The sequence below is a fragment of the Oculina patagonica genome, chromosome 7, assembly GCF_052425735.1.
Source record: "Oculina patagonica isolate OP01 chromosome 7, crgOcupat, whole genome shotgun sequence".
Lineage (NCBI taxonomy): Eukaryota > Metazoa > Cnidaria > Anthozoa > Scleractinia > Oculinidae > Oculina > Oculina patagonica.
This window is the reverse complement of record NC_135764.1, coordinates 9,486,320-9,498,466: the sequence shown is the minus strand read 5'-3', so window position 1 is coordinate 9,498,466 and position 12,147 is coordinate 9,486,320. Positions and strand designations below refer to the sequence as shown.

The 12,147-nt window shown below is 37.3% G+C and overlaps 1 protein-coding gene and 1 pseudogene across 1 annotated transcript; one reads left to right on the top strand and one right to left on the bottom strand.

Annotated features, from left to right (window-relative positions):
* Positions 1-2,560: 2,560 nt before the first annotated feature.
* LOC144660887 (uncharacterized) overlaps positions 2,561-12,147 on the bottom strand; it is a 57,047-nt pseudogene continuing 47,460 nt past the window's right edge.
* LOC144660736 (uncharacterized) lies at positions 2,629-9,976 on the top strand. The gene is made up of 4 exons (XM_078521470.1): positions 2,629-3,118; positions 7,208-7,358; positions 8,127-8,171; positions 9,386-9,976. The coding sequence occupies exons 1-4, from the start codon at positions 2,948-2,950 to the stop codon at positions 9,631-9,633; spliced, it is 615 nt and encodes a 204-aa protein (XP_078377596.1). The 5' UTR covers positions 2,629-2,947; the 3' UTR covers positions 9,634-9,976.

The following is a 12,147-nucleotide window of genomic DNA, read 5'->3' as shown; positions in this document are numbered from 1 at the left end:
TAAAAGAGGACTTAAAAAAATCGTCTAAAACATCTGAAATTGTTTGAAGTATTATTAGGAATTTAGGGGTTTCCTCTCCCTCTGAAGCTTTCAGGCGGCGCGCCCAAGCTTCTTTGGTGATGAAATCCACTTATTTTAATGTTTGAAGTATTCTAAAAAAGGACTTAAAAAATCGTTTAAAACATCTGAAATTGTTTGAAGTATTATTAAGAATTTAAGGGTTTCCTCTCCCTCTGAAGTTTTCTGGCGGCGCGCCCAAGCTTCTTTGGTGATAAAATCCACTTATTTTAATGTCTGAAGTATTCTAAAAAGGTTTTCCAAAACTCGTAACTAACAGTAGTAATAACCTGAAGCTTAAACGTTTTTTTTTTACTATACATGCTTTGTTTCTAACTGTTAATGAGTTTATTTTCATGACTACCTTCTTTATCAAGAATCTTATTGCCGGTTTTCCATGGTTCCTTTTTAGGGGAAAGGTCATGCCACCAAATCCATTAAATTTCTCGAGTGTTTTTCTTTTTCTCCTCGACCGACTTCCAATAATGCCTTGTAATCAGATCTCTTAACAGGTTGAACTTTGACGCTTCAGTAGCTACGACTCTTGGCAGCTTCAAGGTCATCCACTGGGTCCTGACTCTCTACACCTTCAACTTCTTCTCTATATGACTGCTTTATCCTCACTAGGCCATCAGGAAAGAGAGCGATGTTGAAAATCCGATAATAAGAGGTTATGATCTTTGCCCTTTTTTAATTGACTTCTGAAAAAGTCGTTAAATTAAAAAAGCAAAGTTTCTGAAGCCAGAGCTTAACCCTAATGAAGCATCGCGGCTCTACCCCCACGTCGCGCCTGTGTTACATAGCAGGGAAAGGCAGACCACGTCAAGTCAGTGAACTTTTTTCTGATTCTTTTGGAGCACAGATATCACGGGCATTAGAAGTTGGAAGGTTTGACATCCCTGTCATCAAGAACCGTGATTGCTAACAACTGCTTGCGACCAATCCGAAAACGTCCGAAGCTGACCATTGAACTGATGAAGCACTTGAAATAATTTTTAAAATCGGCTTTGTGGTTTTCCCCATTTAATACTGTTTTTATTATATGGATTAGCGTGTAAGTTTGCGATTAATTCATCGCTTGATTTCCAGAATTGACATGTAGGTGGTTTTGAATGGTAAAATCCGAGACTGATTTTTTGTCGTCGTGAGTCGAAAGATTTTTTCGCCTTGAATCGAAAGCGGAACACCTTTGCAGTGCTCTCTGTCTGCTCTATGCATCGTAATGTACATGTTTAACAGTAGCGGTATGCTATGTTGAGCAGTGTATCGCCGTGATTTTTGTTTGTTTTGCTGTAGTTCAGTGTATAACAATTCATTAAGGCTAAATGTTCATGACTTGGAGATTCCGGAACTCAAATCGTAAAAATCAAGATTTCAAGACCAGATTAACTTTTTGAGAGCTCAAGATTCGTAGATGCTGCATGGTTTGCGAAGCCAAGGTTTGAGACTCGCCTAAAATTTGCCGATACTGTCGACACTCACTGTATTTCAAGGACTATTCTATACTCCTACATTTATTTTTCCGTCGGCAAATCGATCGGTAACGCAAAATAGAAAATATCACGAGTCGCGCATAAAATGAATTTCAGAGACCGTGTATATGTGAATCGACTAAAAGCCCGTTTATACAGTACGACTGATTTGTCCGCTCGATTTGGACCAGATTTAGAAATCAAGCCGATTTTCATCCTTCAATTTAAATAGGAAAAGAAAATCGAACCAACGAATCGCTGCGAATTGCTTCAAAAGAGCAAATCAGCCAGACAAATCGTAGCGTATAATAAGTAGCTGTTCTTCTACTCGCTGTTATAGTTATTTTTCATTAATTATGATTTAACAGGATATTTTCTTGAGGTTGAAAGAAAAGTCATTAAAACTTAAAGTGTTGACAGCTACAAGACATGTTTCCAGCTCTGTTGGTGAAGATATAGTCTTCGCTCAAAACAATAGATTCACACCAAGCGCGTTGCTAATCCCCCACAAATATTTCTGGAACTCCGCCTTTCAACGGCGCCTTTTGCACTAAGAAGCAACTTCTGGCTTGTTATGCTCCAGAAATGGTGCTTTTATTAATTCTTAGCCTTAGACATAAAAGAGATATAAAAAATATCAATTTTTTGCAGTGCTACCCTCTGTTCGTTTTCTATGCATACAAAATACACTTACCTCCAGTAACAGAAATAAAAACAAGTAGGTTTCATAGTGTCTTGAACCCCATCCATGCTGAGTAGAAGCATCATGTAGAGATAATCGGGATTTCATATTATTCCCGTTTAGCATTATATTAAGCGGTAACCTAACAGATGAATTATATGACGAACAATTATTCCTCGGCGTCTACAAGCTGTCATAAACATTATTAATTCACAAGCTAAAACATGACATTTTGGCGTCATCCTGTCATCATTATCAAATGCAAAGTATAAAGTTGTAAGTTTAGAATATATTAAAGTTTGAGTGTGAAAAAAGAATACGAATAATGTCAGTTGCAGAACAATATCAGCTAATAAAACATTGTTGCACGGATGGAGTCCGCCTGCGTATTCAGAGATGGTCTCCTTTTCTTGATCAATAGCATTTCATATATCAGACATTCTGGCAACTTGTCTCTGCATTTTTTCAGGATGTTAAATTGTTCGTCGCATTTGGTCGGTCGAGGTTGTGAATTTTTCTGAGATGTTTCCCAACAGCTGAGTACCTATTGGCATTTGATAATGACGACAGGATGACGCCGAAACGTCATGGTCTAGATCTAACGTTGATTTTCTTATCGAATGATTTTCGATTTCTTCTCAAATTTGCAAGCGTGTGAAGAAATTGTTCTTTGCCTGAACCATTTGACTTTTCAAAAAGACCATTTCCATTCTTCAGATAAAATCCATTACAAGAGATGTCTTTTACAGTCTTGCTTCTTGTAGTGGTAATACTTGGAACTTCAGATGTCAAGGGTTACGAGTCATGCGAATACGAACATCTTCACAAATGCGACGAGGGTTTCGTGTCCGGCTTCCAAGCTCATCCCAATGATCCTGACATGGGAATCTATTGTGATGTGTTTCAGGTACGTTTGTAATAAACACTTCTGTGGTGAAATAGGTCCCGGGGTATCCAATCGAACGTTCGGTAATCGAACTCAATCGAACACCAATCGTTCGATTAGGTTCGGTGATCGAACATAATCGAACTCACAATAAAATTTGGTCAATCGAACTCAATCGAACGTTCGATTACCGAACAGTGAACAATCGAACTCAATCGAACGTTCGATTACCGAACAACCAACAATTGAACTCAATCGAACTTTCGATTATCGAACTCCTGTTTGTTTATACTGCGTTAATGTGTGTCCTTCACATATTAAACACAAGTCTAGGGCTTTCCACAAGTTGCTCGGCAACTTTTTTTAAAACAACTTTTCAGGATTTGAGCAACTTTTTCCCTTTCGAGCAACTTTTTTCCTCTCGAGCAACTTGTTGCATTTTGGGCAATTTCCAGACCGAAGATCTCCGAAGGTTATCCGAGTGTTGTTCAAAGGCAATACGAACGTTTCCGAAGATTTACGAAGTTTGCCGAAGAATTCCGAGGAACATCTGAAGACGTTTCAACTTTCCGCTCTTTCTGCATTAAGACATTACAAAACTCGTCAGCAAACATGACGTCATTGATATCTTCACGATTTTTCTCAGTTAAAGAAATCCTTGTTATTTAACAAATTTTCCCTATTAAGATACTTATTTTGCTGTAAAATTGCATAAAACTGCTTAGTACCCTTACCCTCAAAGGGAAATTAGCATATATTTAGAGAAATTATCTTGATTAGAAGCAGTGTTTTGGATTTTTTGGAGCAACTTTCGAGCAACTTTTATTATCAGAAGCAACTTTTTTGGATTTTTGGAGCAACTTTTGAGCAACTTTTTGAGAAATTATGGGCAACTTTTTGGGAAATCTCGAGCAACTTGTGGAAAGCCCTAAACACAACTGCCTGTGTTGCAGTGAATGAAATAGTGCAACTTCTGTTTGAGTGTAACGGTGAAAATCATGGCAGAAACCATATCCTTCCTTCTAATATAGAAATGTAAACAATAGTGCATTTCAGTTATTTTACCGTCGTTTTGTTCTCTTCTACCAAATATATTTTACTTAACATTGACATTCAGTTCGATATTTGGACGTTTTTATATTTATTCCATTCAATAAAAGTTGATTTTGATTAGTCCTGCGTGATTTACTTATCTAGAGAAACATTCCGAACAAAATCGAGCCCGATTGTGTTCGATTGTGTTCGATTATGTTCGATTGGTTCGATTGGTTCGAAAATCGAGCTCACAGCAAAATAGATGTTCGATTTTGTTCGATTACCGAACCCAATCGAACGATTGTTGTTCGATTGGGTTCGATTAAGTTTTGGTTCGATTTTGTTCGATTGGATACCCCGGGAATAGGTATAAAAGACCTAACCCTAGTCCAACCAAAGCAAACGCGCGCAAGCGCAAGTAACTAAGAAGTGAAACAAGGAAGATTCTAAAGTATGTTTTTCATACGTCACGGAACTTGAGTTCAGCCGAGAAAACAGTACCAAACTACGAACTCAGCGCCGGCATCTGCATTTTTGAGTCTAATGCTTGCGTGCGCTTTGCGCATGCGCATTAGACTCTTTGTTATATGAAAAAAGCTGTTAGCAATCCCAAGGGAATGGTTCGGGATCGATAATCGTTCGCTGTAATGTAGAAAACAATGATCAGCTGCAAGAACGGACTCCGTACGGACACGCACGATTAGTTTCAATTAAAAACAGCCAATCAGCGACACGTGTTCCCACGCATAATTTAAAGTTCTTTCTCAAGTCACGATTATTTAACACTTGAACAGGACGTAATAATTTTCCAGTTAAGACATTTGTAAGCTTTTTGTGAAAATAAATCTTCGTTTTCAGTTCAGTTAAGCACTTGTGTTTTCGTCTTGCTTAAAAAGCAAGACGTCTTTGAGAAAAAATATTTCGACGGCGACTCGCGTTTATTTACACAATGCGACCAAATATTTATTTTGTTTTAAAAAATAGAAAACTTTACCTCGTATTTTGTATTTAAGTCATTCGAATTTTGACCAATTTTTTCTTTACAGTGCAAACAAAAACCTTCAAAAATAAAAGATGTACATGGATAAATGTAAATCAAGTTACGCGACTAAATCAAAATGCGTTTGTTTGGCCGCTTTGCAGTATTACACTGTCCCGGCCTTTGCCATACACTGAAATCGAATTTCATGCTTTTACGACTCTCAGAGATCTTAAGTTCTTCTTACAGCTAGAAAAATCATAAAATGGTTACATTGATATGGAAGTGATGATTCGCGAAATTTGTACATCATGATAAACAGTCTTCGCTCCTGTGTATGGTAGCTCGATAATAATTGCCTAGTTTACAGCGTTCAAAAGGTCATCATTATATTGACGTGAGCATTTACACCCGTTTTTAGGAAAATCTGTCACTAAGTGCTTACAGTACAATGGAGTAACAGTCACTATTTCAAGTGCTTTTATTGCAAAATCTGTTTCAAGAGTCATCATCAAAATGGTGAAAAATCTGAAAGAAAACGATGTGAAGTTCTTCAACCCTTGTTGTAATGAACATGCTTTTTGTAAATCGTCACGCAATCTTGTCCAAATGTTTAATCGTTTCTACTTTTACGGACAATACGGAAGAAGTAACATCAACTCCTGTTCATACTTTAAAATTTGTGAAGCATATAACATTTATGACTGTTTCGTTTTCATCCATAATCATCCACGATGCCCCTAGCTTGCTATAAGCATTTTAAATTAAACTCCCGAACACAAACCTCTAACCAATTTTAACCGGCTTACGAAAACCGCGCAATCTGTATCACTATGCCATACGGCATTAGACTCATGTCACCCTTGGTGACCTATTTTTTACTTACGTTAGCCCGGCCTTACCAATCGATGAAACCAATAATCGATGCTAATCGATATCAATCAATAAGAGTCGATGCCAAATTATCGATTGATATTGGAAATCGATGACCAATCGTTGACGGAAGATTTCGTGACTTTTAATACGATCGATTTTCAAAATAAAACACGTCTATCAGGGTTTACTAACTTTGGCAGCGACGTTCCAGTCGCTTTGCTATGGCTTTGGTTGCGATTTTGTTGTAAATATTGAGCAGGGTTATTGGTCTCCAATGCGATAAATCAAACAAGGAGACATCCCGGGGAGGGTGCTCCCATGTAAAAATGACGGGGGGGGGGGGGGGCTCGTCGTCCCTTTTAGAGGGTAAAATTTGTGCATTGGTACCACTTACGGTGATTAAACCTAAAATTGCCCCTGCAGTAGTTGTCGCAGTACCCTTCTTTTTAGTTATTGATCTAAAAAATGCCAGGAGCTTTGACGGTATTTCTTACGCATGTAATTGTTTTATTTCTGAACATCTTTTAAAATTGCTAGTGCCAATTAGTTTTCATTTTAGAATGGGTACCTATTAGGGGTAGAAATTAATTTGGGCCACCCCCACAAATTGAGATGGGGGTACCTTTTGGGGGTGTTTTCGACATTTTATTTATTTCGTAACCCTCGTAAATACTTTCCACGAGATTTTGTCTTTGCACAGGAACTACTACTACTACTACTACTACTACTACTACTACTACTACTACTACTACTACTACTACTACTACTACTACTACTAATACTGCTACTGCTACTGCTACTGCTACTGCTACTGCTGCTGCTGCTGCTGCTCCTGCTGCTGCTGCTGTAACTTAAAATATACTACTACTACTATTACTACTACTACTACTACTACTACTACTACTACTGCTGCTGCTGCTGCTGCTGTTGCTGCTACTTCTACTGCTGTAACTTAAAATACACTACTGTAACTGATAAAATCGACTACTACTACTACTACTACTACTACTACTACTACTACTGCTGCTACTGCTACTGCTACTGCTACTGATACTGCTGCTGCTGCTGCTGTAACTTAAAATATACTACTACTACTGCTACTACTACTACTACTACTACTGCTGCTGCTGCTGCTGCTGCTGTTGCTGCTACTTCTACTGCTATAACTTAAAATACACTACTGTAACTGATAAAATCGATATCAAATTTAATTATTCCAGCACTTTGCTAATTGCATGAGCTCCTCGAGTCAGTGCAAAGGAGAGTTCATCGATTCTCAACGATACATACTTCTTCAACGAATGATTATGGACAAGACGTTGCGATTGTGTCGCCGACATGACTTGGAAGCCTTCAAAAAAACCGTTCGCGGTGAGTATCACTGAGCTGTAAGCTTGCCATTCACCCAATTTTGCACCAACTAAATTTTGTTTTAACGACTGTGCGTCTTACCAATATATTTTTTAACTTTTCATATTTTAGAACATTTTTTATATATATATATATATGAACAGCCAAAATATATATTTATGTCGTAGGAAACCTAAAAGTGAATGGTTTTTTTTTTATTAACAATTGTTATATAAAAGCACTGAAACTGTTAACAAGCGCCTTTGGTTGCGGATGGCTAGGATGGAGATGCATTACAACTTGAGAAGTTAAGGCTTAACTTTTCAAGCTGTTTCCGTGCGTCTTCAAGAAATCTATATTTATGGCATTGGTTTGATTTCTCTTCGCAAATTAAGGTTATATCTTTTCATGGGTTATGTTTTTCATCGGTTAACTTGTCAATCAATAATTTTAGAACGGATAGACCAAAAATCCGCGAAATGTCTGTGACGTAGCTCCTTTAAGTTGCACACAGTAAACAAACTCAGTTAGAAATGGTTTATAGCCAGCTAGTATTGAAACACCGTTAACTACTGACCTTCAGAGCTCATTGCTTTTCGTCGGAGAAAAAAAGAAGGAAATAAAAACAAAATAAAAGGTTTGTTTTAATATGTTACCAAAGTAGCCGATTAAACAACGTTGAAACCTTTATAAGCTTTAGGGATAATTTGGTTGGTTTTTCAACGTATTTCTGTTTAGAACTTCGATGGGTAAGTTAAACGATGAATATGTGTGTTTTCTATGTTATAGCTAACGAAAGGTACCGCCTGCACATTAAACATTTACAAGGTGTAGGTAAGTGAATAAAACAAGTGACTGTTTTCATCCATCCTTTTTTTTTTCACTCGAGTGATGATTGTTCGCTTTCCCGTGAGCTCTCATCTCTGCTCTCTTCAGGAAATAGGATTTTTCCATAACCCTGTTGAAAGAACTAATTATAATCGCTGTACTTTGTGATCTGAATTGTGCAAGCTCTAAGAACAGCAGACTGAACTACAAGCGGCAGTGCACTTCTTTAATAGCTGTTGGTGGAGGCGGGGTTACCCAGTAAATAAGTATAAAAAAATAACTGACACGTTTTTTTTCTTTTATCATTGCCTCCACCACAATAGTATTCAATACCCTCTTCCTCCTCGTTAACCCAAATGTTTAGTGGTCGATAAGGACGTAGTCCCATCACTACTGCAGTTGAATAGCGTTGAAACGTTCCTAAAGCTAGTTACAACCGTTGTCTGTTTTGCAGCTACTATGTTGATTCTGCTCTAGGTGTATCTTTTAATATTTAACCCTCGGATGTACAAGCAAATTCATACCCACACCGTGGTACAAGGGGATGCAGGGGGGGAGGGTGTTGGGAGTATGGAACCTCTCCCCAGAATTTTCGTTCGATTAAGCCGCAGCAAATTCATTTAACGCTGAGTAGAAAGCCCTTAGCTTATTCTACAAGATGGCATAATCTTTGTTTGCTGTGACGTCACACAGGTCATTAGAGCTGTCATATTGGATCTGCCATCTTGGATATCCCCATTTCGTTAGTAAAGTCAGAAAATAACGGAAATTGATGCAAAGTCAAGCACGAATGCTTATGGAATGTAAAAATAATCCAATCATACGATTTGGTTTCAAACACTGGAAAATAAAGAAAAATGTTTAAAATGACGATTTTTGGCCCAAATATCACGAACACATGTTTGACATATTAAAATTTCCGCAAGAGATGAATGAACAGCTACTGAAATTTTCAGCATATTAGAGTAAATCCTCTTTATTATATTAAACTTTTATAAAAAATCTCAAGGGATGTGGCGCCCACTCCACCTCCTTATCATTCATATCATTATTATGATAATTGCAGAATTATCACAAAAAAAGAGTAAATCATTTCAATAAGTATTACAGGATGCTCTGGGGGCAGAATCAATATGATCGCTATATGGTCGATAAATATCGTACGCGTACTCCGATCTAAGTGTCCCTATACCAATAACCTAACTAACTTTGAATTTTAGATAAGGACGGCTTTGCGCCCTGTGCGGCAAAGATCCATCGCAAATGTGCAACTCAGATGGCGCAAGAAATGCAACATGGGGTAAAGATGTGTACCAGCATTAGGAACTTCATTAAATGCTATGAAAATCCGAAAGAACCTTGTTCCGCCAAGATTTATAAAGATTACATTGGTCTTCTGAGAAAATTTGCCTCTCGGGTTCTTAACATGTACGAGGATTCCCCTGGTGTGATGCCAGGAGATTGCTAAAGCTTGCATCCTAACCTGTATTCTTACAACTGATAAATTAGGAAAACGTTGTACCCTGTAAAATAAAAAAGCTGGGCCGAGGATGTTAAAGTGATAGTGAAATACAATTTCGGAGTCACAGTCATGTATTAATAATGTTTGACATTGAAGTTACTTATATATCAGAGGTTATTAGCTAGAGGCTCTGTAACAAACAAGAAAAAATAAGCAACTCTGAAATGAGAATCAAAACTGAATGAGATAAAAACTCAGTGGATACGTACAACTACCATATACAAAATTTGAAATGTTCTCAACAACAGCCCTCTTAACTTAAATCCATAGACACAAAACAATAGCATTACTTAGCATTTGACACTGGGTCTTTTTTTGCACCTTTTCCCGAATACAAAATGTTGTAAAAAAAAATGTAGGTATATTTCTAGTATTAGACAGTACTGAAGATTAAGAGGATATCTATTAAATTAAAAACACAATTTTGTGAAATTTTATTTATTTTCTGGAGACACTAAAAAGCAAATCCCGCAGAGAAAGACATAAGAAAGCAAAATCAACGCCAATCCAAATCAAACAACAAGTGCCAGTAGACGCTATGCCACTGTTTTTCCGGAAGCTTTATGGCCTTGTTACACCCATGTTAATATATGTTATTATTGCCAACTCGGCGCTACGCGCCTCGTTGACTATCTACCATTTCATATCCAACAAGCGCGAGTAGAATAATTGTTAAATACGAAATTGTATTTCGGCTGTTTCTGTACCTGTGTCATGAATAAGTAATTAGATTGCAGTTGTTTTATTATGTCTTCTACCTGCTCATTTTAAGTCTTCTATGCCTATTATCGTTATTATAAAAAACACAAACGCATTATTACATTTTATATTAACTTTCAAAAGTGATCAAAGCAAGACGGCTATAATCAGATTGAACCATTTGAGTTGACATCGATTATTTCCACATCAAAAGAGGATAATGTCATTTTCATACCCCATCATGGTGCAAGGGGGTGAGGTAGATCCCCTAAGGTTTTCGTCATATTAATTCACAGCAAAATTGAAGAAAGCCATGTGCTTGCCCAACACAATTTTTTTTGGTTTTGACGTCACATTACGTCATTGAATCCACCATCTTGGATACGCCACCTTGGATCTCAAATTTAAGCGCCGTCTACACAAGCAATTTTTATGAGACAAATTTTATGTGAAAATTTTGATTTGCTTGTGTATACGAGGAAAATTGGCCCATTTTATGAGTCAAATAAAAGTTGTCACATACGAAAAATTGCTCGTGTAGACGACTCGTCACATAAAATGTGGCAAATGCTGCGACAGCATTGGTGGTCCCCAATCACCTTATCTCCCACTGGGCACTGGAAACACCTTGTTTCTGCGTATCTCTGTTGTCTAAAGTCATCACTGGCAAATTTTGAATTGTTGACAAATAATTGTTTTGCAATCTACACCATCAAATATATTTGTCACATAAGAAATTTCGCATAAAATTGCTCGTGTAAATAGGCGTTTGTTCAAAAATGAACAATATGCTATTGGAATAAAACTGGAAAAACGTGTAAAAATGTAAAATTTTGTAATATATTTACCCACGTAAACACCGAACAGCTCTCAGGAGCTTGTATTTTGTAGCAATGATTTCTTGTAGAAGGAGGAAAACCGCAGAAATCGGAGGAAAAACCTTAAGCAACGACAAGAGTCAACAACAAACTCTACCAACATATTACGGCAGATCTAGGACTAGACCCTGGGCCACATTGGTTGGAGGTGAACGCTCTTACCACTGCACTACTCCTGATTCCCCTAGGCCAAACCTTGCATGTGAATATGTTGTTGCCATGGCAATTCCAAAAATCATGAACACAGTTGAGGGGGACCAGTTGGCCATATACAAAGCGAGACCAAGGATTTGAACTCGGGACCGCCGAGAACAACTTGTGGTAGGATAGTGGAATTGAACCCGGGACCTCCGGACTACATCAAAAGTTATAACACTGATAGCTATTGACCATGCAGTCTACCTACTTTGGAAAGTCTTTATCTAAATTAGCGATTACACCATGTCTGGTTGTTATTCTATTCTTTTTTTATTTTATTTATTTAATATTTATTTATTTATTGTAATACGGAAAATTTTTTATTGTCTAAAATAATCATTTTGGGTGCTCTTAAGTGTGAAAGAATAGCAAAGTCAGTGTTAAACCGAGCTAACGGACTTAGTTTAAGCCTAGAACGTGATAGCAGATACCAACCGGTTTATACACAGTCAGCGTTGAACTTCTCCATACATTTGCATCCACGTATTTTGTAGTATTCGACATTACATAAGGCTGCTGAGCGCGGTTAAATGTGTTAGGTGTGAAAAAAAGGGCTTATTTATGTATTTTTAATTTTTTATATTTTTTTCATTCATAGTTAAAAATCAAATCACAAGAGTGGATGCAAAGAAGGTTATTAACGAACGCGATATCGACTGATCAGTTGTCACTTAATTATTAGTAC

Coding starts and splice junctions, on each gene's coding strand:
- LOC144660736 (XM_078521470.1), top strand. CDS start 2,948: ATGTCTTTTACAGTCTTGCTTCTTGTAGTGGTAATACTTGGAACTTCA. Junction 3,119..7,207: donor TCTATTGTGATGTGTTTCAG/GTACGTTTGTAA, acceptor TAATTATTCCAG/CACTTTGCTAATTGCATGAG. Junction 8,172..9,385: donor TAAACATTTACAAGGTGTAG/GTAAGTGAATAA, acceptor TTTGAATTTTAG/ATAAGGACGGCTTTGCGCCC.